Consider the following 26,781-nt stretch of genomic DNA (forward strand, 5'->3'; position numbering starts at 1 on the left):
ATGTCAAGATAAATACAAAGGAGATGAAAATCCTTCCAAACAGAAATGTCTACTTTACAAGAGACTTCTAAAGAGGTACTTCCATAGTACATACAGTGCATAGGTGAGTGAATTCTTTTTTTTCTCTTTTCCTTCAGCATTTGAATTGACAGAACAAACAGCAGGAGAACAGAACATCTGATATACTGCTATTCTCAAGGCAGTGATTCAATAATGTAAGGGAAAGTTATACTCAAACTATCTGATCAAGGTGAAGATCACAGGAAGTAAATGGTGCAATGTTTTTTTCTCCATGTCAAACTCCAAGCACAGTTTATTTATCAGTAACCAAAGCCCCATACACAAGCTAGATGAAACTCAGCTAATAACCATTGTCTCTGCCAATAATCGTGTGTGTGTGTGTGTGTGTGTGTGTGTGTGTGTGTGTGTGTGTGTGTGTGTGTGTGTGTGTGTGTGTGTGTGTGTGTGTGTGTGTGTGTGTGTGTGTGTGTGTGTGTGTGTGTGTGTGTGTAACACAACAGGTTACTAGCCTGTAGGCCCTGCAATGTCACCCGAGGGATTGTGTACCAATCCTCGCCAGGCGACATGCCTCGTACTTGTGTATGAGGCTGGAATCATGTTACAGCTTCATCCAGAAGTGGATTGATGCATGTCATACTAGCATAGAACTAGGCAATTTTCATCAGTAAAGGAGGACAGGGCAATAAAATGTTCAATGTATTGGTTTGCATATTAGTCAGTTACCCTCGAAACAAAAGGCTTAGCAGTTACCGTTCTTTCGCACCCTAAGACACAGTTAGGTTTAAAGGACAAAAACCAGGAGAAAATAAACCTGGTGCGTCCATACTGCAGGGGCATCTTGTGGAGCCATTGCCCCCCCAGCTGTTCAGCCAAAGTAACACCCCCCAAGCCTTCACCAACATAAAGCAATGAGCAATTCACTCTGGCTATAGGGTCAGGAGAGCTTATACACCAATGACCCCTGTACAGTTACACACAAAGTTACTATAATCTCATATAGTGTTGCCTTCAAGGGGTAAAAGCAATTAAGATTCCCAGAGCTCAGGACTGCAGCAAAACAGCCCTGCCTTCTCCCTCCAAATAGGCAAAGGCCATGGGTGACGTCCGTCCGTGTTGCTCTGCGTTGGTGGAGTATGCAGGCATTGATTTACTCCATAGGGGTGCTACAGAGGAGAGACAAAAAGCGGTCAACCTCTGTAAAAAAGCCACTGGTGGATCGGTGCTCACAGCCGTAATCTCTTTTCATCTCACTTGAGCATCGGAATCTTAACTGCTTTCACCCCTCAGAGTGTGCCAGTTTGCCACGGGGACCGCTATGTGGGGGCAGACACCTGGCTCTGGGCCCGAATCTTGTACTATTCTGACCATAAGACGCACTGATGGCCCTGCCCCCTCCCTTTGGTAGGGAAAAAGTGTGTCTTATGGTCAAGACAGTACCTACTGGTTATTCACTACTCATGTTTCTGCAAAAAAAAGTCAAAAAGGTTAGAGAGGTGTTCCTCTTTTTACCCAAAACTGGACTTTAAAGCGGAATACAACCCTGCAATTCAATTTTGCTCTAAAACATTACTTACAGCATATTATATGCAACCAGCATTTTTTTTACTAGATCAGCATTGGAAGAGTTACACACAGAGTTTTAAAGTTCTGTGGAGAGAGCTGCTCCCGGCAGCCGACGTTTAAATCGATACATTTCAGTAAACAAAATGTAGCAAGTGGTGAATGTTACACACTCTTTGGCTGTCCTCCAGCTCCTGCAGTCAGAGAGAGTGAGTCACATTCCACAGTTGTTACACTTTGTTTTGCTGAAATGTACCTATGTAAGCTTCGGATGCGGCAGCAGTTCTCTCCAGGAACTTTAAAGCTGTGTGTTTAACCCTTCCAATGCTGGTCTAGTAAAAAAAAAAATGCTGGTTGCATATAATATGCTGTAAATAATGTTTTAGAGCAAAGTTGAAATGCAGGGTTATATTCCGCTTTAAAGCAAAAGCTGTATTGGACTTCATCACTAAAAGCCACAGTAAATAACTTTATTTCAAAAGCATTCACGGGTCGCCCTGAGACCAGGACACCAGCACGGCCACGCCACCGTCAATGGAGGGCCTGATGCTGCCCCATCGCAGCCACAGAGGAGGTGATGCTGCCCTCTTCCCAGTGGAGCTGGCTGCTGCATCTGGGCATCAGTGTCCTGCCACCACCAAAGGTAACCCCCCCCTGGCCTGTCCACCACTGCTACCCAGCCGGGGTGGCCCCTGGCCCCACGTCCACCATTGCTGCCCAGCAAAGGTGCCCCCTGGTCCCACAGGGCCCCCACTGTGTCTCTACCCTCATTACCCAGCCGTGCGGACTTGAAATCAGGAGCGCTATTCCTCGGGCAACCTGGTCCGAGTGAACTCTGCTGTCCGCCTCCATCATGATGCCCCTCAGCTTTCGCTCTACTTTCATGGACAATCGGTAGCACCTGTCTTGTTGGTAGCGTGTCGCTGTGTAGCGTCCAGTGCCGAAAATGGCAGCGCTCATATCAGCTCTCAGGCTGCTCCTCCACTCCCACTCTTTTCTGTTCCTGCTATCAGTGTATGCTTTGCTATGTTTGTATTACGTTAACTGTACGTGTATGCTGTAATGCCCTCTGTCTTGTTTTTTATTTTTGCTTTTAATTGTTTTTATTGTTTATATCAGGGCTGTGGAGTCGGAGTCGTGGAGTCGGGCAATTTTGGGTGCCTGGAGTCGAAGTCGGGAAAAAATGTACCGACTCCGACTCCTAATGAATTTGTAACTGTAATTAAAATAGAAAATATGATAAAATGTTCTATTTCTCAGATAATAGTCATTAAAAATAATGTATATATACAGTATATATACAGTAATAGCTGTGCTTAGTCCACAAAAATGAAATAAACCAATCAAAATGAGTTACTTGTGCTGCTTCAATAAAGCAGACCCCGTATTTTTAAAGTCAGATATACATATCTGATTGTGACTGTATATATGATGTGTACACAGGAATCTCTTATATATACGAAATAACATCTATGCTACAAGTATAAAGCCTGATGTGTATCCATGTCACTAATAGAGATGGTCAATGAGATGGAAATAATTCTGCATTGATGCTGATTTATGTAAATGTATGCACTCCCTTTGCTGATGAAATCAAATCATTTGATATGTTATTAAAATTTGGTTTGGTGACTACAAATTAAAGGGTAACTGAGACGGATGAAAAGTAAAGTTTTATACATACCTGGGGCTTCCTCCAGCCCCCTTCAGGCTAATCAGTCCCTCACTGTCCTCCACCACCCGGATCTTCTGCTATGAGTCCTGGTAATTCAGCCAGTCAGCGCTGTCCGGCCGCATGCCGCTCCCACAGCCAGGAACATTCTGCACCTGCGCAATAGTGCTGCGCAGAAGTAGTATGCTCCTGGCGGCGGGGTGTGTGCATGCGCACTACGTCTGACTGGCTCAAGTACCTGGACTCATAGCAGAAGATCCAGGTGGCGGAGGAGGACAGCGAGGGACTGATTATCCTGAAGGCGGCTGGAGGAAGCCCCAGGTATGTATAAAACTTTAATTTCATCTGTCTCAGGTTTACTTTGTTACACAGTAGTACTATACTCTACATATGCACTCCCCACAGAGCGGCAGGGAATCCACTGAGAATGCTGTGCACATTGAACACAGAGGTGTTGTCTGTTTACAACCTCATTCCCCTGCAGAGTACCTGCACATCATTCTTACATGTACCCACACTTACATTGCCTAGGGCCTGATAGATGTTCTTTGTTCCGGTTTGTACCTTTTACAAGTACTCTTACCAAGGACTAGTTTTATTCTAAAGGGAATAAATATAGTAGTCTACATATCCTAACTTCAGTTGTCTTGTAAAATTCCTAAGCGTTGGCAGTTAAGAGACGAATTTCATGTTACATACTTTTAATCAACAAAATTGTAATATGCAAATTAGAGGAGTCGGAGTCGTGGAGTCGGAGTCATCCTAAACTTAGGAGTCGGAGTATTTTTGGACCGACTCCACAGCCCTGGTTTATATGTATGTACCATGCTTAACTGTATGCAATGCTGTACTCTGCTTAATTGTACGCACATGTAATGTTGTCCCATGTATGCTTGTGCCATGCTTAACAGTATGCTATTTCGGGTTTCTTCATAAACGACCCTGTATGCGCCAAAACCAATTCCGGGTACAATCCACAGTTGTACTTGGCGATAATAAATTCTGATTGTGATTTGCAACATAAATCAATCCTGTGCAGGTCTGCTGGATATGAAGGTGGAGTTAAGACTAATACAGGTATGCAGCCTCACAACCCCCCACCCTCCAATAGTGTGGTCACAACTGCGAAACTGATCTATACAGAGATAGAGAGGCCCGCTGTTTAGTGAATTGGCAGGCCTAAATGACACTGACAAATAAGAGCATTGTATTCTGACTAAACCTGCCTGTTCTTCCTCCTCCAATGAACAGTACAAGCTTTTCAACTACTGCTCAGAAGCTTATCTGAAAAGAGTGCGTGCCCCAGGCTTTAAGATGGCCACACACACCATACAATATTTTAAATTTCTTTGTAACTTAAAGATACAGAAGGAGGAATTTTTTAAATCTTAATAGGACACAGAGGCATGTCCTGTGCACAATGACATGCCTCCGTGTCCTTTTGCCACTGCTAGCCCCCACATGGCTCTGCTGTCCCCCCTGAAAATATCGCTAGGCTAGCAACAATCTGCTTGTCGCTAGCCTTCTGTATACCAGAGTCATCCTCCTCCGCACTGCCGCCTCCATTACAGGCTCCCACTGCCGCTCCCTGCCTCTGCTAGGTTCCTTCTGTCGGAAGCCAAGCCACGACCCAGGAAGAACCTCCAGACTAAAAATCTACTCAGCAGCACTGAAAAGGCTTGGTGTTTAACAGTTTCACAGCATCAGAACTTTGTTTTTCTTACCCAAGCCTCATTTTTAGCTGCACAGAAGAAATCTGCCTGGGCATTTTTCCTCTGATGCTGTGCAAAAGCATGATGGGATATCTAATGATGTTCTTGTTGCCTAGGGCGCGCAGCTGGGAGCTTTGATCAGGACACAGAACAGTTGGAACTGTGTCTCATGCTCCCTGTCACCTCCTTTCAACCAAAATGATGGCTGCCCCCATGAGATCACAAATATTTGCCTGTTCTTTTAAAACAGGGTGGGTAAGAGATTACCTATCATTTTAATTAATATAACTAATGTAACTTAATGACAGTATGTTTGTTTAGGCTGAAGTTCCTCTTTAAGCTAGCCTGGCAATATTTTCAGCAATACCAGTTGCCTGGCTCTGCCTCTAATACTTTTGCCCCAGACCCTGAACAAGCATGCAGCAGATCAGGTGTTTCTGATGTTATTGTCAGATCTGACAAGATTAGCTGCACGCTTAATCCTGGTGTTATTCAGATACTTCTGCAGCTAAACCGATCAGCAGGGCTGCCAGGCAACTGGTATTGTTCAAAAGGAAATAAATATGGCCGCCTCCATATTCTTTTCACTGCAGTTGTCCTTTAAGACTCCTCAAGAAAGCTACAAGCATATCTCCAGTGGGCAGGGATGGCCTTTCGAGCGATCAGAGTAAGCAGGAAATCCCGTTCAGAACGGGATTTCCTGCTGGGCTTCCCCGGTCGCCATGGCGATGGGGCGGGATGACGTCACCGACGTCTTGGACGTCGTGACGTCAGAGGGAGTCCCGATCCACCCCTCAGCGCTGCCTGGCCTAATTGGCCAGGCTGCGCAAGGGGTCGGGGAGGGGGGGGGGGGGGGGGGGGCTGCGCGGCACGGCGAGCGGCAGCGGATCGGCGGCGATCGGAAGTTACACGCAGCTAGCAAAGTGCTAGCTGCGTGTAACAAAAAAAAAAATTATGCAAATCGGCCCACCAGGGCTTGAGAAATCCTCCTGCGCGATATACCCCGAGCTCAGCTCGGGATTATCGCTCAGGAGGTTAATAGACATGTTCATTGGTGCCGCCCCCTCCCCCCATTGTCTGGGTTAGTCTATCACAAAATAAAGTAAAAATAGATTTTTGGGGAAAAAGAAATTATCAGCATTGACCTCAGCAGAAACCTGAGAACACGCTAGATTTCTCATCCGAGATGGTGTCGGCCACCTGGACCGAGAGTCTAATACTCTCTCTCTCTCTCCTTCCGATCAGTTACCCCATTGTGGCTAACAACTGTATCGACAGTAAGCTGAGTCTGGATGTACATTGGGATATTGTTTACATAAATACAGTGTACCGATCAAGATGAAACCATTAACACCAAGACATAACAAGGGCTTCCGCAGCTTCCTTTCAAGGATGGACCATTCTGTACATTGTTGAAATACTTCACTTATTTTTAGAACAAGTAAATAGTGCATCATGCTTCAGTCATAGGAATAATTATGCTACAGAAATAAAACAGTGGGTGGACAAAAGCTCTGCTGCTATTTAAAAACAGACTACCTTTTCAGCTTTGTTTTTTCCTACATCATATCGGTAAAGTCCTAGAAGATTACACAGAGCTAGTATGTCAAGTTCAGAGCTAAGTGGTTTTCTAATAAAAACACAGTTGATGCCAGCTCATCTGTTCTATAAATGTGCTGAGAGAATACCTTCGTCATAGCCAGCCCAAGATACGTAGCTATACCAAGTGACCAATGCAATATTCTTGTTAGCTGGACAGAGAGACTTGTGCAAATCAAGCAAAGAGTGGGAATAAAACCAGGGCTGTGGATTTGGTACAAAAATCATCCGACTCCTCATTTATGAAACCACCGACTGACTCCAACTCCAGGTACCCAAAATTGCTCAGACACCTCAACTCCGACTTCACCGCCCTGAATAAAAAAAAAAAAAAAAGAACACTTAGGCCCCACTCACCAGGGTTGTGGAGACAAGTCGGAGCAATTTTTGGGTACCTGGAGTCGCAGGTTCCATAAATTGAGGGGTTGGATTCGAAGTCGGATGATTTTTGTACCCACTCCATAGCCCTGCCATTCATGCAGGGAATCGCAAAACGCTAGGAAAATCACTAGCGTTTTGCAAAGTGATTTCCTGTGCAGATTGGCTCTCATAGTTGTGTCCCTCACCAGTACTGTCCTCTGTGTCTGCTTTACATCCCTCCCCTCGATGGTGCCAAGTGGAGGGGCAGAGACTAAATTAAAGCAAACACTGAAGACTCGAGGAGGAGGACAGGTAACAAGGACATCTGCTCTGCCACCACCTCTCCACAGTGAAGAGGGAGTACACAGCAGCAGGAGGGTGGGGAATGAAAGGGTAGTGCAGCACAGGGCTGTGGAGTCGGAGTCGTGGAGTCGGAGTCGTGGAGTCGGGCAATTTTGGGTGCCTGGAGTCGGAGTTGGGAAAAAATGCACCGACTCCGACTCCTAATGAATTTGTAACTGTAATTAAAATAGAAAATATGATAAAATGTTCTATTTCTCAGATAATAGTCATTAAAAATAATGTATATATACAGCAATTGCTGTGCTTAGTCCACAAAAATGAAATAAACCAATCAAAATTAGTTACTTGTGCTGCTTCAATAAAGCAGTCCCCATATTTTTAAGGTCAGATATACATATCTGATTGTGACTGTACAGTATATATGATGTGTACACAGGAATCTCTTATATATACTAAATAACATCTATGCTGTAAGAATAAAGCCTGATGTGTAGCTGTGTCACTAATAGAGATGGTCAATGAGATGGAAATAATTCTGCACTGATGCTGATTTATGCAAATGTATGCACTCCCTTTGCTGATGAAATCAAATAATTTGATATGATGTTAAAATTTGGTTTGGTGACTACAAATTAAAGGGTACCTGAGACGGATGAAAATTAAAGATTTATACATATATGGGGCTTCCTCCAGCCCCCTTCAGGCTAATCAGTCCCTCGCTGTCCTCCACCACCCGGATCTTCTGCTATGAGTCCTGGTAATTCAGCCAGTCAGCGCTGTCCGGCTGCATGCCGCTCCCACAGCCAGGAACATTCTGCACCTGTGCAATAGTGCTGCACAGGTGTAGTATGCTCCTGGCGGCGGAGTGTGTGCATGCGCACTACGCCCGACTGGCTCAAGTACCTGGACCTCATAGCAGAAGATCCAGGTGGTGGAGGAGGACAACGAGGGACTGATTATCCTGAAGGCGGCTGGAGAAAGCCCCAGGTATGTATAAAACTTTAATTTCATCTGTCTCAGGTTTACTTTGTTACACAGTAGTACTATACTCTACATATGCACTCCCCACAGAGCTGCAGGGAATCCACTGAGAATGCTGTGCACATTGAACACAGAGGTGTCTATCACCCATAAACCTGGTTCAGATTGTGCATGAAAAATGTGTAATAGAGGAAGAATCTCCTCATTCCCCTGCAGAGTACCTGCACATCATTCTTACATGTACCCACACTTACATTGCCTAGGGCCTGATAGATGTTCTTTGTTCCGGTTTGTACCTTTTACAAGTACTCTTACCAAGGACTAGTTTTAGTCTAAAGGGAATAAATATAGTAGTCTACATATCCTTCTCACTTCAGTTGTCTTGTAAAATTCCTAAGCGTTGGCAGTCGCCAGACGAATTTCATGTTACATACTTTTAATCAACAAAATTGTAATATGCAAATTAGAGGAGTCGGAGTCGAGGAGTCGGTGGAATCCTAAACTGAGGAGTCGGAGGATTTTTGGACCGACTCCACAGCCCTGGTGCAGCGAAACAGATCTACCTGCTTCGAGGGAGAGTACTCTCAGCCCTCCCTGTACTTTAGTTTCCGTAAGGCTTCCGGGACTGCATTATGGTCCTTCCTCCTCTATCTACAAATACAGTACATATCGCTTGGCTGTAGCAGAGTGGCAAATCTGTATATGCACATGCCAGAACTGCTGCGCTAGCTATCTGGCACCAATCACTGCAGGAAACTGTTATGGATGTGTACACACTATTTGACTTGGGATGGGCAGTAAGTGAAATAAAGCATTGGGTGAGGAACAGTACAAACCTAAGCCTGGTTCCATTATATCAGCAGTTTCCCCCTTCAGCAATCAGCTGGGTTAGATATTACATGGCCCACCACTGCTGTAGTTCCCATTAAGAGTTCCAGTGGAACAATTTCTGTCTGTCCTCCCTTGTCTCCATAGAAGAGGAGGGCCGCTTCACAAGGCGTTGGAAAGGCCATAACAAATATTTCTATAGAATAGTTTAAAACTAGCTTTGCTGATGAATAGCAGGAAACTTTCTTTACTGGGCAGACGGATAACTTATGGTTTATTGCAGCTCTAACATGCATAAATAAATAATTAGCAATTGAGAACAAAAATTTAATTTAATTTAATGTTACTACTTAAAGGCAATATTTAGAAAAAAACAATTATAACATTTCAAACTGACAACAAATCTTAACTTGCCGTCACGTATTTATACATCTGTCAACTGAACCTCTCTCCAAACTCCATAAGCTAGATCACTTGTCTCTCGCAAACTACAGAATGTCAAACTTAACACGCACATACTAAAATTGTACAAGGTCTAAATGATTTATTCTCTTGCTCTGACAGATTCTTCTTTGTTCTGAAACTCATGTCAAGATTCTGTGACCTAAATTTGTAGTTATGTACAAGTGAAAGCCATGAAATCCTAATTAGCAAATTACAAAACGCTTTTCAGATGCAGGGTCATCCAGTGGCGTACATGTCAGTTTGCCTCCCCGTGGCACAGGGTGAAATTCCAGGCGGCGTTAATTACTATTCCCCCCCCCCCCCCTCCAATCCCCCGAGCCGTTGCAACTCAGAGGGAGCAGTAATTTGTTGTCCGGCAAACGCCAAAAACCCCAAATTAAGGCTACATGGGCGCACACTATAGCATTGTGGCTATAGCAACGTCCCATTCAGGCTCTACGCGGTGCGCACCAAGAAGCCTTGCCTCAATCCAGTCAACTTTATACCCACAACCAAGTTTAAAGTTCGATTTTCAGAAAAGTACAGCAACACTTATTTACCGCATACACTTTCTGTGGAAATAGCTGAGCAAGGTGGAGAACTATTCTTTGGAAACACAAACCTTCCCCTAGGTGTGGACAACTAGTAGTTATGGAATTTAGAATCCAAATAGTCCAATACAGGAGCCAACAGAAAACTTGTACGAGTCAGCCACTGACACCAAAATAAAAAAAAAGGGGGTCAATATGCTTGACCACAAATCTACAGTCACAAATCCAATCAAACCACAATCACAAGAACTTAAAAACAGAAAAGAATGGTTGGCTTTCTGCCACCATTTCTGCTTCAATTTTAGAAGTCTATTTGCTGTGAGGTCAACAGGCACAAGAAAGCAGTGCCTCAGCACTTTGCGCTTCTCGTCCGTGGCTGCGTATCCGCATGCTTGTCTATGGATGTGACCTGAACCCCATGCATTCAGCCTCAAATGCACTAATGCCCATATGCCACGTATCAGCAGAACGATACGGACGCAGGGACACAGGCAGACGCAGCAACAGGGCTTTTACTATATAGGATACTGAGGTAATGGCATCAATATGTAAATGAACCATAAAGTATCAGTACACTGCAAGTACTAACAGAAAACGAGTACAATTCTGCCAAATACAGTACCACAAAGGTATTCTAGTTTTGTATGTTTCAGATCTTCTGGCTTTAGTGACATATAAAATTCACATCTACAGCAAGCATGCTTCCAGGAGTCTAGTCAACGCCTTAAAGCACTCAGTCTGTTTCACTTGTCACTGTTAATGCGTGCATTTTGCAGCAACACACTGATTTGCATGCAGTGTGTTGGGATGCTGCACGCTGTTCGATCACAACAGATTTTGAATACTCAAACAGGGAATAACAGCACCACAACAGCCTAATTTCCACCAGGAGCAGTGTTCTGCAACAGAGGAATACAGTCCTCAATGTATGAATTATAAATACAGGAGTTGCAGCACACAAAGCTCTTCTTTGTTGAGCAAGGAGTAAATGAAACTGCTCCAGTCAACTGTTTAATTTATCCTCTGCTCAATAAATAATAGCTTTGTGTGCTGCAGCGCCTGTTTATTATATTTATGTATTTAATCTATTTCCAAGTTGCATACACTTGCATCAACTCAAAATTGACCATCCCTAGTACAGTATATACACACACACCAACAGTCGCCTTAGGCAGTACAGGCAGCAGCCACATACTGAAGGAGTGGCACCAGAAGAGGCTGAATGGTATTCAAGAGCCATACAGACAGCAGCATGTCCAAGGTTGCCATTATCAGGTGCATTAATGTCTGATAAAGTGCATTTTCCCCGTGACAGTCTGGGTGAAAGGTGCATTCATTCACTGGTTGTGCATCCCTGATGAAGGCATTAGTCGTCATACTGTGACTCTACTGTATACATTCACATTGCAGTGTGGCTACCATACTCCTAGTTCTCAGGCCCCTTTTAGATGGGAGGCTGAAGGTAGTGAATTCACTGCCTGTCAGCTGCTCCCATTCACTGGCTGAGCACTTGCTAGTGCCCAGCACAGGCATTGGATAGACGTTGAAAGGTGCTTGGAAGAAAATTGAAAAATGACTACAAATTCATACAAATATGACAGCTAAATACAGCAAAAAGTGGCTTGGAGAAATACAAAAATTGAAACCGAGAGCCCAATATGGTGTAGTATGTCACAAAAATTGAATTACAATATTACAGTAACAAGTAATATACTCACAAGTCTGGGTTACCACAAAGGCAACCACTGGATACACAGGTGGGGAGAATTATAACCTGACCCCACTCAAGTATTAAGAAGTCGCTCTCTGTAGACAGGAAGAAATGGGGATACACCCCTCCACCAAGGGTGGACTAGATCAGATTGAAAATTTATGATAACAGAGGCGCCAAATTAGAGTAAAACCATCTAAGATCAGTTTAAAAGGAGGGGGGTTGGTGGATACCACCCTCAGGTATACAAAGACCAGCCAATGAGTCGTTATATATAAATAATATAATTTATTATTGAATCTCCAGGCATGCAACGCGTTTCACGGGTCAAGTGCCCGCTTCATCAGGCAATCAGTGTTGGAGATACACGAGGCTGTATCAATTTTCAGGCCCAGCGCCTACTAGGGCTGCACGGTTTTTCGGTTTAAAACCGAAACCACGGTTCATGGCAAGACGATCTGCTGATCGTCAGTACCATCGGTTTTTTCGGTCTGCTGTTTAATACTTTGCTTCTGGCCCCGCTGTGCGCGGATTGGCCAGAAGCAGTGAATATGTATGAGAGTTAATGAGCGGGGGGGCGGATCCACTCCAGCGAGCGGCCGGGCACATACAGCATTACCAATCACTGGCTAGCATGGAATGACGGCAGCGGTAGGCGGAGCTGTATGCTCTGTACAGCTCCGCCTACCACTGCCGTCATTCCATCGCTAGCCAGTGATAGGTAATGCTGTATGATGTGCCTGGCCGCTCGCTCTAGTGGATCCGCCCCCCGCTCATTAACGCTCATACATATTCACTGCTTCTGGCCCCGCTGTGCGCGGATTGGCCAGAAGCAGTGAATATGTATGAGTGTTAATGAGCGGGGGGGGCGGATCCACTAGAGCGAACGGCCAGGCACATCATACAGCATTACCTATCACTGGCTAGCGATGGAATGACGGCAGTGGTAGGCGGAGCTGTACAGAGCATACAGCTCCGCCTACCGCTGCCGTCATTTAATCGCTAGCCAGTGATTGGTAATGCTGCATGTGCCCGGCCGCTTGCTGGAGTGGATCCGCCCCCCCCTTCCCCGCTCATTAACTCTCATACATATTCACTGCTTCTGGCCAATCCGCGCACAGCGGGGCCAGAAGCAAAGTATTACGGACAGGACCGGGCAGTGCGGACCAACCTCTCCCCCCCCCCCCCCCCCCCCCAGCATTTGAAAAAAAAAAAAAAAAAAAAAAAAAAAAAAAAAAAAAAAAAAAATCGGGGAAAAATCGAAATTGCAATTTCTGAGAGAAAAATCGCAATTTCGATTTTTCCCTAAAATCGTGCAGCCCTAGCACCTACTGTAGATTCAATAATAAATTATATTATTTATATATATATATATATAAAACGACTCATTGGCTGGTCTTTGTATACCTTTTAAACTGATCTTAGATGGTTTTACTCTAATTTGGCGCCTCTGTTATCATAAATTTTCAATCCAAATACAGCAAAAACATCTGAAGACATACCCAGAGAGAATGTGTACAGTTGATGCTTTCCCATTATAATAAAAATTGCAGAATAATTAGCGTATGTGCAGCATTTCAGAATAACACTAACTGTATGGAAAACAGTACTGCTTCTGCACGAGAGCCGTAGAGGAGATCAGTAGTGACTGGAGAGGCTTTTTTTTCTTTTCTTTTTAAAGGCCACAAAACAGAATATAGCAGCAATTAAGATATGAATAGGGCAGGTTTTAGTACCCTCTTCTATGAGGAAGTGGCAAATTTGGAATATACTTTTGAGATGTAAATAGCAGGAACTAGTTAGTAAGGTAATGTGTGGCATAAATGAGAGGCCAGAGAGTCACATATTACTTCCAGATAATGGAGATAAGAAGTTGAGGCCATTTGGGTGTTCTTTATACTTATACTGTCTGTCAGTGGGGGAGAAGAAATGTTTAACTAAGCAATTTTTTAAAATGAAGCATACTGACAGCTAAGAGGTAAAATGGACAGTAATGGACATTAATAGAACTGTGACTTCAAAAATAAATACATCAACATTGTAACCTTGAAAGCAAACCTACACAAAACTGTGTTTACCAAGCTCAATGCCTGCACAAATTTAGGCCTTGGACACACTAGAACACTTTGTTGAGCGATTTTGGAGTTCTGAAATTCGACAGCACTTTAAAAACCACTTTGCTATTAAAAGTGTATGGAGGTGAGCCCACTGGAAGCACTGTGAATTTGAAGATTGCAAACGCAGGACATGCAGCATTTTGTGAGCATTTGAACTCCAATACATAGTATAAGATTTACATTAATCGCCAGAAAATGCAGCACAAAATCACCAACAAATCGCTGACACAACATGCCATCGATTGTGATAGCCCTTTGTGCTTTTTAGTGTGCCCCTGGCCTTAATGAGTGGTAGATTCTAGTAAATTTTCATTCTTAATGGCTAGGGAGGATTTAGAATTCCCATTTGAAATATCTGATGTATGAAAGGATTGTCCTACTTCCACCATTGCATATGATACAGTTTTCTTTAGGCAACCAGCACAAATACTTCTTACACTTGCTCATCAAACATCCTGTCTCTACAGAACAGCTATACCAGATTAAATAGAGAATGTTATCCTGTAACCCGTCAACAATACTACATGAATTGATATGATGAAATTAGCCAAGTGAAGTAGCTTAGTGAGGCATAAAGCAGCAGGTGCTATTTATGACTAAGAACTATGGTCATTCTCACTCTATAAAATCAAAGACAATTTCAAAGTATAGATAGATAGCACAAAAGTCAGATGAATCATAAGAAGGCAATAGGTATAACATTTTCACAGCTTTGCTTTACTGCACAGGATTTGGACACCGGTTCACTTTAAATTAAACCAGGCACTTTAAATCCCCAAGCTTTAGTAAGAGGAAGATCATTAAATTCCCAGTCACAAACAAACCGCAGTACATCAAGTCTGAAAGCGCTTTCCTCCCCATGATGTCAAGACTTGGCTTTGTTGTGCTTCAGTGTTTATGTGAAAGGGTCATGAGGTATGCCAAGGCAGCCAAAGGCGTGTGCATATTTACTACAGTGCATGGTCTCGGCAAGAAAAGCACAAAGGGAAACAGCACGTAGCTCTGTAAGGTGGCAGTGCCCAGAGAGGACAACAACTGCTAGAAAATATGAGTACGGAAAACTATTAACAGGAGGTTCAGTCAATATGATTTTATAGTCAATTAAAGCAGTGAATTGTTTTTTAAAAACAGTAGTGTGCTTGAACTTTGGCTTCCAGGCAATGTAAATAATTGTACTATACTCCTACCCTGCTTCATGGTTTTCAACATACAATTACTGCACATTAATCAATATTTGGACCTGAAGTGGTTGTTCCATGACTACCGCTAGCCACTTCTGAGATGACCCAGCCAAATAAGCATAAAAACTATTGCCACATCCACAGATAACAAAGGTTCATAACATTAACAGTATGAAGTAGCATTAAAGCTTGTCCAAGGTTTGTGTGAGTAGAAAGGTCAACAATGCATAGTTACTGCAAACGCTTATGTGGTAGTCTGCAGACAGCAACTAACCATAGACATTTGCTTGTCTTCCACCTACAGAAAGTATTGTGCATTTGACCAGCTTTAAACTCTATATGATTAATTCTAGTCGTCTCCATAACCTAGTAAGGTTGTCTGACAAGTTAGTGGGCCAATACCAAACCAGGAAAGCACCACCTACCATCATAGCACAGATTTCATGAATCTCACAATGCCACGTAATCATAGGATTAGCAATGAAATGATTCGGAATACTTACTATGCTGCAGAGTCATTAAGTTGATATTCCCTTGATCTGTTGAAACAAGCCTGTACTCCACCATCTTTCCATAAGCGCTTAATGACTCCTGCCAACTCTGCAGTCATAAATCCTTCCTCTGCAGCTCCAGCCAGCACAAAAAGTTGACGGGCATCATCCTGTCAGGAACAAAATGCTTTTAAGTAAAGATCAATCAATAACAACAGTCCACTTAAAGTGTAGCCGATGTGACATGTGGCATCATGAGATAAACGTGTATGTACAGTACAAAAGATTAATAACCAGGCTGTTTTATTTTGCTGACTGAAAGAGTTCAGTTCTAGGCATGAAAGTGACAGCTTCTGTCTTGTCGGTTCCTTGTTGGGAATATATTAAGCATCACTGATAAGCAAATTACAGCCATAAAAGTTTCCCTGGCAGAATACAACTTCTGAGGGCAGGGAACATACATGAACTATTGACCATTTTTAAACTCAAGGACACTTGAGGGCTCGTTTCCACTATTGCGGTGCGGAATCGCCTGGATTCCACCGCTGATGAAATCGCATGCGGATGCGATTCCCCATGCGTTTTTTACCGCGAATTCGCATAGGTGAGGGTATATGCGATTTTAACCATGTCACTGCCCGTGTGAATTTACATTGGTACCTATGCGAATTTGCGGCAAAAACGCATGGGGAAACCGCATGCGATTTCCCTATTAAATACATTGCATGCGGTTCGCATGCATTCCACTCGCAGGCGAATTCTGCGGCTCTTTTGTGTGTTTTTTTCACCGCTGAAAAAAACGCACCTAAACAACGCTACAGTGGAAACAGGCCCATTCACTTGCATTACATGTGCGAATCCGCATGCGTGTAAGGATTCGCGATAGTGGAAACGAGCCCTAATTGGCTGCCACTGATTAGAGAGTAAAACATTCAACCTACTTTGTAAATGTTTAAATATAAAAAAAAAAAAAAAAAAAAAAACCCTGGGAGACAAAACAGGTTTTTTTGTGCAATATCAGTTTGGCCTTTCCGTCATTTAAGTGAAAACAGTGAGATATTTCTGGCAGATTACTGTATGCCTGGGATTCTTTTGCTTTACTAAAAACCTATAAATTGTTCATAAGCTGCCACACAAGTGCCCCTATAATTGTCCAAGGCCAATGCTAGGGAGAAGGAGTTGATTAACTTATCCGTATATGGTTAGGTTGTGGGAGAAAAAATGTCCGAACACGAGGTGACCACACAAAGTCTATGAAGATAGTTCCTGGCTCAGCTCTCAAACTTTGTACAACGCTATGGAAGATGTTGGTGAAAATATAAATTAAACAGTTAGCACTTTAACCTCTCCCCCCTACAGTATAACCCCCACGTGGGCATGGTACAAGGGTTTCACAACCCTTACAGCAAAGTAACATACATTCCACCCCCTACATTTCACTGTGGGACGTTACAGGCGCACGTTAGAGCAGCCTGTAACGCAGCCCAACTCACAGTAATGAAAAATCAATTCACATTGCGTTACAGTGTAACGCTGCACATTCAATGAAAGTGCAGCATGCTGTGCGCTATACGCGGTTGTAGCCGCGTTAGACTGTTTGCACATGCTCAGTAATGTTGGAGGAGGCGGGGAGAGTCCGCTATTGTGCCTAGCTGCATGGCTAATTAATATTCACTGCACTGTGTGACGTCACGTGTTTACTTCCTGGAGCGGCCGCTTTGTGCGACGATTGGCTGGCGGGACCACGTGATGCGGAGTATTCCGATCTTGTGGTCTCCACAGTCTTTTGACGCATGCGCCATTTTTGTTCTACCAGTGTCGAACGAAAACGGTGCACCAAGAGACGCAAAACACGTCTCTATGTAGCGTCCAATTTTAGCACCACCATGTGTTGCGTTAGGGGCACGTTATGCGACCTTAACGTCCCCTAAAACGCAACGTCTTGATGTGAAAGAGCCCTAAAAGCCATGCTGGGTAGCTTTAGCCACAGGGAGAAACCCCATGTCGGTGTCTCTTGGCTCCTGGCCATCCAACCTGCATGGTGAATTAAAAGGTAAATAAGGCTGTGGGGACTGGCTATGATGTTTTATTTATTAACCAAAAAAATAAAAAACAAACAAAAAAATTAAATTTGAGTTTGCAGTGACCCCTTATAAACCTTTTCCTTTTTGTATGCCAAAGCCATTTTAAAAGCTGCATTGTGTAACCTGTTTTTTTTTCTTCTAATCGGTCCCGAGACATTGTGGTAAATCACCCACACAATTTTAAAGAGAACCAGAGACGAAACCACATAATAGATTTATACATATTTGGGGCTTCCTCCAGCCCCATCAGCATGGATTGCTCCCACGCCGTTGGCCTCCACTGCCTCTATCGCCGGTACCAGGTTCCATCATTTCCGCAGAACGCAGGCAGTCCGCAGGGACTCCCTCCATCGTAGTACGGAGGGAGCACATTGCGCTTGCTGGCCCAGACTGGCCGAAGTGACGGGACCCAGTATCGGCGATAGAGGTGGCGGAGTGGGAGCGATCCATGCTGATGGGGCTGGAGGAAGCCCCAGGTATGTATAAATTTATTATGTTGTCCGTCTCTGGTTCTATTTAAAGAGAAACTGAATTCAGGAGAAAAAGTTACATACCCCAGTAGTAGGAAGCTTGTGGATGGTGCAGAGGCTTCCCAGATACTGCCACAGCCCACTGTGCCAGCGCAGGGTCCATTTAAACCCATTCTGGCCACATTCCCGACCATTGACGCACATATTTAAACTGGGCCTAGGAATCTAGAAGTAAGGTCCGTGCTCGCGTAGTAGAAAAAAGCAGGTGAAAAAAAGCTGTACATGAGCAGCTAGTTCTACTGGACATGCACAGATCTTACTCGCACATGTCCAGTACAGATGCACTAGCCAGGTGTAAACTCTGCTGAAACGTTGGGCTTTATGAGGCATAGGCCGATTATTGCCGCCAAGTCACTTTGGTGCAGAGTGAGACAAATGACCAATCACCCTGCTGCTGCTCAAATTCTGAGCGGCGTTCATTAATATTCCCACTCCGAGTCGTAGCAATGGTCAGGAGCAGCGCGGGGAAGGGTGCACACACAGAAATGACCTGCTTCTTCTACAAGGATCCAGGAAGTCTTCAAACTACTGAGGTAAGTAACCAACCCCACCCACCAGATTTGGCATCTAATACAGACTATGCCATTGCTCAGCGATCCGAATAAAACTGGAGGAACAGACACAGAAGCAGCTGCAGACAAAAAAAATGTAAAACTTAAAAAATGTTTGATTCAGAGGTTCTGGTGCTGGATACAAACACTGGCCAAAAAAGCAAAGGTTGATAAAAGCCAGACACTCAGCTCAATTCTTTGTGACTTAAGCATGACGGTGATGGAATATAACCTGTGTTGTAATAGCACATATATACTTCAAATAGACTTGCTTCTCATACTGCAAGTAGAAATGTGAGGAAGAGAAGCGTAGCTGAGCTACATGTTACAACATGAAAAGCTATACAGTTCTAGAGTATGCTGTCATATCATTTAAACACGCCTTACACTTTCTGACAGGTGAAGATGGAAGATATGGGGGGGGGGTGTAGTGTTCATGAAAGATCTGTTTTCCTCTGGAGGATCCAGGGTCTTTCCTCTTAGCTTAATCATTCCAGCCCCTGGTTATTTTTCACCTTATGGACGAGAGGAATTTTCAAATTTCAGCACTCCTCCCTTTCATTTGCTAATAACTTTATCACTACTTACCACAACGAAATGATATCTACCTTGATTTTTCGCCACCAATTAGGCTTACTTTGGGTGGTACATTATGCTAAGAATTATTTTATCCTAAATTCATTTTAACAGGAATAATAAGAAAAAAAATATTTCTCAGTTTTCGGCCATTATAGTTTTAAAATAATAGATGCTACCGTAATTAAAATACACACATTTTATTTGCCCATTTGTCCAGGTTATTGCAACATTACAATTATATCCCTAGTATAATGTATGGCGACAATATTTTATTTAGAAATAAAGATGCATTTTTATAGTTTTACATCCATCACTAATTTCTACCCCATAATTTAATAATAATATACCCTCTTAACATATATATTCATTTTTTATTCCCGAATGCCTATAGGTGTAATTTTACTATTTGGCCACAAGATGTCCTTGCGCATTATTTCAGAAGGTATGCTTGTTACATTGTAACTAAGGAAGTGACACAGGCTTCCATTGATGCCTGTTATCATGGTGGCCTGTGAATCTCACATCCCAGCAGCAGTAATGGTTAATATGTACATTTTTTATTTTCATTTGCTTGGGTTACACTTTAACTCTTGACACTATAGTCTAAAAAAAATGAAATAATTCACGAGATGATTGAACCCTTCACTTCTCACTCCGTTTCTACATGCAACACCTTCCCAATACTTACAGCTCTGGCTGGATCACCAAAGTCAATCTTCAATCTGCCCATGGCTCGAATGATGGCAATAATAGACTGTATAGTGTTACTGTATACCACGGCTTTGTACTGTTTACATTCCTCTTCTGAATATCCAGCTTCATGGATAATTCTTTAAGGTAATAAAGAAAAAAAGTTTCAATGGAAGCAAACAGTATACCGAATACTTACCAGCATTGCAAATGAATCCTAGTACAGACGCACTTATGTGTCACGGCATCATTAATTCATGTAGTTTGAGCAATAGTCATGGGGTTCTCTTGAAGTAGAGAATAAAAATGGTTTAACTATCAAGTTTTCCATCAGGTTTCAATTTCTATAAGGATGGTGATCAGACCTGAATGCCGTTGCTATGCTACTATGTTTTTAGTAGTTATTACAAGTGGCAGAAACCCCAAGAATTAACATGTCTAAAAACAGCTAATTCAACATCATTATCACTGTTCTAAAACAGACCGACACAATAGGCCATTCATTTTAACGGTTACGTTTGCCTCTTCAGAGATGTTAAAGACTAAATGTGAGGAAACCTGCGTCCAGTTATATTGATCTAATCCATGTTTTGCTTACTGCAAGGCCAACATCAAGCTATCTATATAATCGGAAGCAACTGTCCAAGTGCTATATTTGTAGGAATCCATGTATGCATGCCAGTTGCTAGCATTTACCAGGGACACACAGGGGCCTTTACAGTGAATCTCCAGACTAAAAATCTACTCGGCAGCACTGCAAAGGCTTGGTGTTTCTTTAAGTTTCACAGAAACAGAATTTTTTTTTTCTTACCCAAGCCTCATTTTTAGCTGCACAGAAGCTAAGCTCCGCCCCATCAAAGAAATCTGCCTGGGCATTTTTCCCCCTGATGCTTTGCAAAGCATGATGGGATTTCTGATCCAGTGATTTTATCTGATTGCCATCTGGAGTCGGGAAGGAATTTTTCCCTTTTGGGGCTAATTGGACCATGCCTTGTAAGGTTTTTTTCGCCTTCCTCTGGATCAACAGGGATATGTGAGGGAGCAGGCTGGAGTTGTACTTTGTACTGGTTGAACTCGATGGACGTATGTCTTTCTTCAACCAAAATAACTATGTAACTATGATGTTAGTCTCGTTGCCTAGCGTGCGCAGCTGGGAGGGGTGATCAGGACACAGGACAGTTAGAACTGTGTCTCATGCTCTACGTCACCTCCTTTCAACCAAAAAGATGGCTGCCCGCATGAAATCACAAACATTTTCCTGTTCTTTTTAAAACAGGGTGGTTAAGAGATATTACCTATCTATTTTAATTAACATCACTAATGTAACTTAATGACAGTATGTTTGTTTAGGCTGAAGCTACTTTAAGTACATCATGGTAGGAAACGGTTGTAGAATTGGCATGTAAAATATGGCTAACCGACTTTTAAAACGGAATACAAAAGATCGGAGATGTAAAGAAAGACTGCCGCTCTCACACCCATGAAAGAAGTATACATAGTAGAAATACTAGTTGTAAATAAAAATACATTAACGTCTGAAAAATTATGATGCTTAGAGTGTAAACTGAGGAAAAGGCACCAGTATAGGTATTAATGGTGCAAATAATAAGAGAATCCGAGGTGAGAGGTATATGGAAGCTGCCATATTTATTTCCTTTTAAAGAACAAGTGACGCCCATGCTATCCAAGAAATAAAAAACACATATAAGTAGAAAAATACTAGTTCTACTTACATAACAGATGTATTACACTGTCCACGTTATGATTCCTGTGAATTTATAAAGGGAAAGCAGAGAATCCTATTCTAGACAGTTTCCATCTTGGTTACCTTTGAATGAAGCTAATCCTGACATTTCCTCTCTCACTCTTTTTTTCTCCTCCTGCTAATTGTGTATTCATTACCGACCCTCTTCCCAGAGTCTTTAGACACTACCACTGAGCTCTATACTAGGAAGTACACTGTCTTATGTCGTTAGAAGGAGGGGGAAATAAAGGGAAGAGGAGGAAAATATTATAGATAAAAAGATTCACTAGCATGCAACTGTTTGACAATGGTAATTAAAGGGCCAGTGCTCCTAAGGTATGTGATAACTCCAAATCATAACAGGAGAAAAAGTTTTGAATGCAGTAGCATCTTTATCACGTAATATACTCAGACCAGTTGCTGTTGAAATTTAATTTTTATAGTGACAATTGCCCGGCAGTCCTCCTGATCCTGTGTCTCTAATACTTTTTGCCATAGACCCTGAACAAGCATGCAGCAGATCAGGTGCTCTGACTCAGGTTTTACTGAATTAGCCATATGCTTGTTTCAGGGTTTTGACTCAGACTACTTCTGCATAAAGATCAACAGGGCTGCCAGGCAACTGGTATAATTTACAAGGAAATATGGCTGCCTCCATATACCTCTCAGCTCAGGTACCCTTTAAATGTGTAATGCTAATATAAAACACACTCTATATACCGGCACATAGGCCTGTCTAAGAATAAGCCCACGCCCAAATTTTGGGCCAAAAGTATCCCAAAAAGCTATCACCGATCGAAATGCAGTTTAGAAGTTGCTGAGTAGACACATGGGATGCAAGGCAAAGTAAGGACTGATAGATATACATGCTGCAGCATGCTCCAACGCCAGCTCTGCATACAGGAGCCCTTGAAAAATGTGCCCATGTATAAGCCGACCCCCCCAACTTTTAAAACATTTTCTTGGTTCCATAAAGTCAGCTTATCTGCGATTATATTTTACAAGTATAAGTTACAACTTTCAACCATACTTAAAAAACAGACCAAAAAAAAAAAAGTGTAGATCAACACACACAGTCATTGTTTTAGTGAATTTAAAAACAACAAATACTCTGTATGTATATCAGCAGTAAGTTCTGCTGATTAGCCTAAAGGTGCGTACACACGTCCAACTTTTTCAAACTTCTTGTCATTTGGACAACTTGTAGGGCAAACAAGTCGTGCATCCTTCATGTACACACTTACCAACAAAGCGGTTGATATGCTAATTTACCTAATTTATATGTAGTTTAACCAATTTAATAATGGACAATGGACTGGATAGAACAATGGACTAGATTAAACGACTGATCAAATGACTTGTTGTTGGAATGTCTATTAGTGCCCAACTAATAGACATTCAAACAACAAGTCGTTTGATCGGTCATTTAATACACTAAGTAGTTTGTACACATGTATGGCCCTAACTGATATTTGAACAACAGTTAGTCTAGTAAAAACTGCTGATATCAGTGTAATGACTGAACGTTCACACGTCCAACTGTTGTTCAAATGACCGTGTGTACGTACCTTAATGCTGTATGTTTAAACACTAAAACAATGTGAATGTTGAAGCACCACTGATATTGTCTTGTGTGATAGATAAGTGGTATGTTCCACAGGCATGAGGAAATAAAGAGGTGGAAGGGGAAAGGAGGAGGAAATGGGGAGGGGTGGAATCGGAAGCCGGAAAAGATGAGAAGTGGAGACAAAATGGGGTGGCGGTAGAGAAAAAGGTAAGGGAGGGTAGGAAATGATCTTTTGATTTACTACTGTGAAAAAAGTAAATTATAATTTTATATACCTCTACAACAATATACTGTATGTATATCAACAATCAATTCTCCTAATTTGATTGGTCCTACAAAAAAAGTACTGTATATTCTGGTGTATATGACTACTTTTTAACCCTTGAAAATCTTCTGAAAAGTCAGGGGTTGTCTTATACGCCAGGTGTCATTGTTGCTGGGTGTTCATACTGAAAAGCAATCGAGATAAAACACAGCAAAATGGTATACTCAGTGTTCTCCCCAGGCCTTCCATTCCCTCATCTCCCCCCACCCGGTTATTTTTTCATGCCACCCGGCTACTTTTTCATGCCACCTGGCTGGAAAAAAATTCTGGGGAGAACACTGTATACTGTACTTGGAAACATTAGGAAAGCATGAGGCTTACTTCATCTGTTTGACAATTGTGCTTTTCCCCGACTCTCCAGCTCCTATAAAGACAAAAAATAAAAAGCACATTAAACCACTTCCCTACCACAGGTTATTTCCAATTAAAAAAACCACAGCAATTTTCACATTTCATGCTCCTCCCATTCTTTCATTTAAAACTTTATCGCTACTTATCACACCAAAATAATCTATTATATTGGGGGGTTTGGGTCATAAATTACGCTTTCTTTGGGCAGTGTTTTTTTGCGAAAATTTATTTTATTTTATTTGCATTTTAAAGTAAACCTGTAAGAAAAAAAAAGTGCCCCTGGGGGGTACTTGCCTCAGGAGAGGGAAGCCTCTCGATCATGAAGAGGCTTCCCCTGTCCTCCGCAGCAGCCCTGATCCAGCGTAGACCACCGAAAGGTCACCGACAAGGGCTTGTCAGCGTCTCACACGAGTCATCTGACTCCACGACGACCAGAACAATGCAGTGACTATCCCAGAGGCTTCCCTCCACCTAGGTAAGTATCTGTTTTTGGTTCTTTATTTCATCTTGCTAGTCCATTATCAAGTATCGTTAACAAGTTGGTGCAATAGGGAAGCACAAATAATGGTCATCCACACATCCCTCATTTTATCTCAACACCACTTACAGCATACAGAACATACTACATCATTACAGAACAGATTCACAAGTTGTGGTAACACTGAATAGCTAGTATGATACAGCAAACATGGATTGGATATGCAAAAAAACAAAAGCTATTTGGTGGCAAAAGACTGCAACGGTTTCATGAGGGTAGTTGAACTGTGTGTCTGTGGGCAGCTCAGCCTGCCATCTGTAGGCTATGAAGCACTGTCCAGCTGCAATTTAAAGAGGAACTTTAACCAAGGGTTGAATTTCATTCCAATTAGTAGCTGATACCCACTTACCCACAAGAAATATTTACCTTTTCTCAAATATATCATTGGGGGGGGGGGGGGGGGGTGTCTGTATGGCTGATATGGTGAAACACATCACACAGTGTGAGGTCAGGAACATAAGCATTGTGGGAAATAATGGCTTTTTTCCAACTGCCAAGCAAGTGGCATCACACTCTCTGCATAGAACTCGAATGTTACGTACAGATCAACTGGCAGAACCAAAGATGTCACCACCAGTGACACATTTCAGAATGTAGATCAGTGAGAGGAAAGATTTTACAATAGCAAACACTGACTAAAGCTATAAATTAATATTGTAAAATATAAGAAATTCTATTAATTATGTTATTTTCCCCACAGTTCCTCTTTAACAGTCGACGGGAAACAATTATAACCCCACGTGTGTCCATATTTGACATGCGGTGTGGTTACCAGACAGCCAGAAGCTGCAATTTTGCAGCGGAGTGTGAGCAATCGCCTGGCCAATCCACAGAAAACACAGTCAGGCTTATGGTGCCCATACATGGTCCAATTCTTCCACTTTTTTGGTGATTAGATAATTTCGATCGATTATTCAGTTTGATCAAATATAAAGATTTTCTCACAATGTCAGATCGAATGGTTATTGAAAAAAAAATGGATAATAGTTTGATTATTTTCGACTCATTAAATTTGATAGTTTTGGGGTGAACAAACAGGAAGATCAAGCTTTCTTTTTTATTGCACCGTATATGGGCACCATTAGAGCTGTCTGTACAAAACTGGTCTTTTTTTGGGTGTCATTTCAGATCACAGTGGGGACTACATAAAAGTTAGTGACATTCATGTGACTGCAATATTGTGCAGAACCTGCAGCATAAAAGATTTGTAGTAGGTTGAGAAATAAATCTGGATAGTTCTATTCTTTATATAAAGTTGCCCTGAAGGTTCTGCACATGACTGCAATCACAAGATGTTTTGTCACTTAATAATAGACATTAACAAAACAGCCCAAAGTTTGCTGGATTACACAAGCTTCACTACTCTTCAATAGTAGTAAATTTAGGGCTGCATGTTTCAATAGAAACAAAAATGAATGGTTTTACAAATACAATGGATTTGTTCTGTATTAACCAAAGGCATTTAGCAATGTGTGAAATGAATTATGGCCAAGCATTGCTGAAATATTCAGGATTTTTTTATCCACAGTAACTCAATGAGAGCACAGAACAACATTAATGAAATGAAGTCTGTTTACAGCCATGAAAACTAGGCTAAGAACACACAAGAAAAGCACAACAGCTGTCATAAACACAAAACTGCTTTGCATTGCAATATGAAATTCAAGAGCATGAGAACAATGCCTGGAAAACATCAGTGCTACAGTTCCCAGCCCACAGCAACAACTCAGCTCTGTGACTGATAGGAATCCATATTTTCTACGTACTCTATATACTCTTTAATATTAACAGTTCTGTATATGAATCAATATATTCAGTTTTTCCTTCACACACCAGAAAAATTATTTGACTCTTTAATCCTAGAGTAGAAACCTAGGTCACTACTTTTATTATCTCCATATCGCTTCTCTGGTGGTCTAGTAGCCCCCCTCCCTCATATAGTGTTCCCTGGCGTCTACTGGTCCCCGCCCAGCATACCTGGCGTCTAGTGGTCGCCCATGCATCATTCCCTGGTGGTTAGTGGTGCCCCTCTCTCTATGATAGTGTATTCCCTGATGGTCCGATAGTCGCCTGTCCGTTCTCCCCGCTCCCCCTTGCAATGTAATGGCGACAGAGGCAGTGGAAGAGTATCTAATGCAATCCAGGGCTAGATAGGAGGGTCTGCTGTGATGGGACTTGACAGGAGACACTGGCAGGGTGGACTAGACAGGAAAAATTGGACTAAACTAGCAGTAAGTAGAGGACGAACTGGACTAGCAGTGCAGGATGGAATGGACTGGCTGACCGGTTGG

General features: G+C 42.4%; 1 protein-coding gene and 1 long non-coding RNA gene across 2 annotated transcripts in view; one reads left to right on the forward strand and one right to left on the reverse strand.

The window, feature by feature from the left end:
* The window catches only part of LOC137563569 (uncharacterized), a 75,582-nt gene extending 75,324 nt beyond the window's left edge, over positions 1-258 (forward strand). Inside the window, exon 3 of the long non-coding RNA XR_011030381.1 lies at positions 138-258. This is a non-coding gene — a long non-coding RNA (uncharacterized lncRNA). The remainder of the gene's footprint in view (positions 1-137) is intronic.
* The window catches only part of GNAI1 (G protein subunit alpha i1), a 109,251-nt gene that overhangs the window by 12,621 nt on the left and 69,849 nt on the right, over positions 1-26,781 (reverse strand). The window contains exons 2-4 of the mRNA XM_068276191.1: positions 23,923-23,965; positions 19,964-20,105; positions 15,544-15,701 (exon numbers count right to left, since the gene is read on the reverse strand). Of these exons, the coding sequence (XP_068132292.1) occupies positions 15,544-15,701; positions 19,964-20,105; positions 23,923-23,965 (343 nt within the window). The remainder of the gene's footprint in view (positions 1-15,543; positions 15,702-19,963; positions 20,106-23,922; positions 23,966-26,781) is intronic.

Source organism: Hyperolius riggenbachi, chromosome 3 (assembly GCF_040937935.1).
Source record: "Hyperolius riggenbachi isolate aHypRig1 chromosome 3, aHypRig1.pri, whole genome shotgun sequence".
Lineage (NCBI taxonomy): Eukaryota > Metazoa > Chordata > Amphibia > Anura > Hyperoliidae > Hyperolius > Hyperolius riggenbachi.